Here is a 5356-nt window from a genome sequence, read left to right as displayed (position 1 = left end):
TGGTTGTACACCATTAGTCCTTATGACCCGGGACAACATTGAGACTCTATGTGCTAGAATTACACTTTGACTTGTTTACCGACTCTCATGCGGTCATCAGGTGGCAAGGTTGGGTGTTCTGTCGAAACACATAGGAGTCGATGCATTGTAGTCGGGGATTCACCGCTTACCTTCGGGTATGGATATCCTATGTGTTATCATGTGTATGTAGGTTGAAATCTCTGGCCAGAGTATGGTGGTAATTATGAAAGGGTTTCATAGATTACACCATCGATGCAACTACGACATGACACATAGTATCGATTCATTGACAACTCTCGATAAACCAATGGTTGTCGAATCGATCGGGATATATGAGTTGAAGGGACCGTACTGTACGCTAACCATAATTGAATGGTTCTTGCAGGCACTATCATTTGATACCTAGGGAATCATGTAAGCGATGCTGCTAGGCGTTTAACATGGTTGGTTGGGTACTATCAGACTTGAGTTCTGACATTCTTTTTATCAAGGTGTTGATAAGTAAGAATGGAGCAATTGGGGTATGCTCATATAAGGACATGTTTAGTCCGAATCACATGGAGATTTGAACCCACGGCTAGTTGTATCAATGAACCATTGAGGGCCACACAAGTGCTAGCTTTCTAGATCCCGTTGAGAAGTAAAATAGTTCAATGTGTTGAACGACTTATAAAGGAGTTTATAAGCGTAAAGAAAATTAGAAGTATGACTTCTATAAAGGAGAAAATAGTTCAATGTGTTGAACGACTTATAAATGAGTTTATAAGTGTAAGGAAAAATAGAAGTATGACTTCTATGAGAGAAATATAAATTTTGATTTATAGAAGTGTTCCTAAATTAAAATTTGGCCAAGAGAATAATGTAATTGAAAATTGTGATTTTCATAAACATTATTATTATGGACTAAATAAATTAATTCAAGTGTTGAATTAATTAAACACTAGTGGACCTAGTAGAGTCCAAATAATTAAATTAATTCAAGTGTTGGATTAATTAAATTATATTGAGTCTTGTAGAGCTCAATTAAAATAATTATTTAACTAGTTGGACTTGGGTAAATTCAAGTAATGTTTAATTAGTCTCAAATGTGTTTGAGATAATTAAATTTAGTCCAAAGTTTTTAATTTGATTAAAAACTATATTATATGCATGCATGGGAGGTGAAGGGTTGGAGATTACTTTTTATTAAAATAATGCAAGGCATGCACCTTTTGCTTTTTGCTTTTCTCACAACAAAGACAAGAAAAATTAACTCATTCTCCTTCCCCTCCAACATGAGATGGCCGAAATCTTCATCTCTCTTTCTCTCCATTTTTCTTCATTTTCTTGTTCTTCAATTTGTTGAGGAAACATTATCTTCTCTTTGAAAAATCCTCACATTTTTCTAGTGCAAAATGTGAGGGGATCTACCTAGTTGGTGGTGGGCCTAATTTGAAGGAAAGATTCAAGGAGGAGGAAGCTTGTAGATTGCCATTCCTATCAAGAGCTTAGTTGTTTGACAACTAAGTTGGAGCCATTACATCAATCTATAAGATTGATAGGTAAATTTCTAAAACACCCTATGAATGTCATAATGTGTTTTTATTGTATTTGTTGCACAAGACTAGTAGGTGGCCGAAATTTTCTCAAGAAAATTAAAAATTTTAAACTTCCGTTGCGCTTCCGGCCACCGTAACCGATCCCCTTTCAAAACCAACTACTATCACCTTACAGCTAGCAAACAGAAGTCTCACGTATCCACGTGGGATCGTCGAAGATGTTCTGGTAAAAGTAGATAAATTTATTTTTTCTGCTGATTTTGTGATTTTAGATATGTATGAAGATCATGATGCTCCATTAATCTTTGGGAGACCGTTTCTGGAAACTGGAATGGCATTGATAGATGTGCATAAGGGTGAACTCACCTTGAGAGTTGGTGGAGAAACAATCATTTTTAACATCTATCACGCCATGAAGGGATCGAATGAGGTAAGCACTTGTAAAAGTATTGATGTTATAGACTCATGCGTATCTCTTGAATGTGCAGAAACCAGGGATCCTTTGGAGAGCTTTTTGATAAGTGCTGCAGGACCTGTTGATGAAGACAATTGGGAGGTGAAAGAGCAACTGGTGGCTCTTGAGGCACTGCAGAAAAAAAAAGAGAAAAGATGCACCGCTTGAAGAGTTGAATGTAAATGGGAAAGTTGAGGTAAAACCACCTTCCCCTGACTTGAAAGAACTACCAAGCCACCTTTGCTATGCATTTTTGGGTGAGAAGTCTACATATCCGGTAATCATCTCTTACTCTCTTACTTGTACCAAAAAAGATAAATTACTGAGAGTATTGAGGAAATTTAAAACTGCTCTAGGATGGTCAATTTCTGATATTATGGGAATTAGCCCTACTATATGCATGCATAAAATTTTAATAGAGAAATCTTATACTCCTTATGTGGATCATCAGAGGAGATTGAATCCAGCAATGAAGGAAGTTGTAAAAAGTGAGGTGCTAAAATTGTTAAATGTTGGTGTAATTTATGCAATCTCTGATAGTAGTTGGGTATCTCCTGTACAGGTTGTGCCTAAAAAGGGTGGAATAACTGTGGTTAGAAACGAAAATGATGAATTGATATCTACTCGTACTGTAACTGGTTGGCAAGTAAGTATTGGTTATAGAAAGTTGAACAATGCTACACGTAAAGATCATTTTCCACTGTCTTTTATTGATCAAATGCTTGATAGACTTGCTGGCTATTGTCATTATTGCTTTTTAGATGGTTATTCAGGTTATAACCAAATTGCTATAGCGCCAGAAGATCAAGAGAAGACTACTTTCACGTGTCCCTATGGCATGTTTGCGTTTAGGAGAATGCCGTTTGGGCTATGCAATGCACCTGCCACTTTCTAGAGGTGCATGATGGCCATATTTGCAGATATGGCGGAGGAAATAATGGAAGTCTTCATGGATGACTTTTCGGTATTTGGTTCATCGTTTGATCATTGTTTACATAACCTATCCCTTGTTTTGCAGAGATGTCAGGATAAGAACTTAGTTCTTAATTGGGAGAAGTGTCACTTTATGGTCCAAGAGGGCATTGTTCTCGGACATAAAGTCTCTTCTCGGGAATTAGAGGTCGATAGAGCCAAGGTGGTTTCCATCGAAAAACTTCCCCCACCAAAGAACATCAAAGGAATAAGGAGCTTTCTCTAGGACATGCGGGGTTTTATCGTAGATTTATTAAGGATTTCTCTAAGATCAATAAACCCTTCTGTAATTTGCTAGAAAAAGATTCTGATTTTATATTTGATGATAATTGTTTGCAGGCACTGCACCGATCATGATAGTGTCGAACTGGAAGGAGCCCTTGGAGCTAATGTGTGATGCAAGTGATTATGCAGTGGGCGCTATCTTAGGCCAAAGAAGGGAGAAGGTGTTTAGGGCGATTTACTACGCAAGCTGCACGATGGATGCTGCAGTACAAAATTACACTACGACCGAGAAGGAGATGCTTGCAGTAGTATTTGACTTCGAAAAATTCAGACCTTATTTGATTGGAACAAAGGTAATCGTTTTCACTGACCATGCAGCTATTCGCTACCTATTCGCCAAGAAGGATGCAAAACCACGCTTGATAAGGTGGATTTTGCTAATACAAGAATTTGACTTTGAGGCCAAGGATAAAAAAGGTAATGAGAATCAAGTAGCTGACCACTTGTCGAGGCTTGAGCTAGAGGATAAGAGAGAAGAAGGAGCTATACAAGAAACATTCCTAGATGAGCAACTCTTTGAGGTAAACACAGTAATTCCTTGGTTTGCTGATATTGCAAATTTTTTGTCTTGTGGTACCCTTCCTCCAGATTTGAGCTATCATCATCAGAAGAAGTTCGTCCATGATATCAAGTTCTATTATTGTGATGATTCATTGTGTATAAGAGGTGTGTTGACCAAGTGATTAGGAGATGCGTGGAGGGTATCGAAGCACATCAAATTCTGGAGAAATGTCATTCTTCACCATATGGTGGACATTTTGGAGCATCACGAACCGCAGCTAAGGTATTGCAATCTAATTTTTATTGGCCTAGTTTGTTTAAAGATAGTTATACCTTAGTAAAATCATGTGATAGATGCCAGAGGTTAGGAAACATCTCCAGGCGTCACGAATTACCACTGACAAATGTCTTGGAAGTGGAACTTTTTGACATTTGGGGTATTGATTTCATGGGACCCTTTCCACCTTCTTTTGGTAATTCTTATATTTTATTAGCTGTGGATTATGTTTTGAAATGGGTGGAAGAAATTGCCACCAACACTAATGGCGCTCGTGTTGTAGCTAAATTCATGCACAAGAACATCTTCACCAGGTTTGGACCACCGAGAGCTATCATAAGTGACGAAGGTACGCATTTTTGCAATAGGATTTTCAACTCACTTTTGGCTAAATACAGTGTGAAGCACAAAGTGGCACTAGCACATCATCCTTAGTCGAATGGACAAGCTGAAATATCCAACCGAGAAATTAAACAAATACTGGAAAAGACTGTCAATACCAACCAGAAGGATTGGGCCATGAAGTTGGATGACGCGTTATGGGCTTATCGGACTGCATTCAAGACTTGCCGATGCAGCGGAGAGGAACGATGGTGAGGCATTTGTGCGAGGGAAGCTGTTCGATTTTAGTTCAGTGGAGCTTAATAGGGTGCTTGAGACACCGGCGGTAGACGACACAGTTTAGGTGGCATGGGCGGCAGAACCGAATTTAGACCTGATGATGCAGGGAATCTGTTATCCGGGGTCTCCGTGGAAGACACCTGGCTCACACACCTTTTTTGCCGAGAAATATCTGCTTGTCCCGGCTTCGTTGTGGTATGCATTTCTGGCCACACGTTTGATGCCAGTCGGGCACACGAGCGAAGTCCAGAGGGAGGGAGGGCTACTGCTTTTTGCATTGATCACGCAGATGCCACTCAATGTGGGAAGGATAATCCATTCGCAGATCCAGCTGAGCATTCATAACCCGAAAATCGCATTGTTCTTCCCCCACATTATCACAGAGCTATGTGCGAGCGCTGGGGTCATTTTTCAGGATGACGATGAGTGGTTGCCACCGACTAAGGCCCTCGATGAAGTTAGCTGGATCCAGAAAATAGCAGTGCGGCGGAAGGCTTTACCACAGTTTGGCCCCATCTGGGACGGCTACACTTTTGATCCCGTGCCACAGCAGCCCCCACCACCGGCCACGCGACCTCGACGTCACCTTCTTCAGGACAGGATGGATAAGTTTGCTGCATTCGATGACCATCAGTTGCAGTGGCAGGCTGTGAGTTAGACGTATCAGACGGCTACTGATGCCATGCT

General features: G+C 40.1%; 1 protein-coding gene across 1 annotated transcript; it reads left to right on the top strand.

The window, feature by feature from the left end:
- Positions 1–2482: 2482 nt before the first annotated feature.
- LOC140839045 (uncharacterized) lies at positions 2483–4733 on the top strand. Its single transcript, XM_073205676.1, has 6 exons — positions 2483–2696; positions 2787–2849; positions 2934–3002; positions 3325–3936; positions 4266–4397; positions 4627–4733. Exons 1-6 carry the CDS (start codon positions 2483–2485, stop codon positions 4731–4733), a joined length of 1197 nt encoding a protein of 398 aa, XP_073061777.1.
- The last annotated feature ends 623 nt before the right edge of the window (positions 4734–5356 follow it).

This window comes from Primulina eburnea, chromosome 8 (genome assembly GCF_022965805.1).
Source record: "Primulina eburnea isolate SZY01 chromosome 8, ASM2296580v1, whole genome shotgun sequence".
NCBI lineage: Eukaryota > Viridiplantae > Streptophyta > Magnoliopsida > Lamiales > Gesneriaceae > Primulina > Primulina eburnea.
Note: the sequence above shows the minus strand (reverse complement) of the source record. Positions and strands in the feature narration are given on the sequence as shown.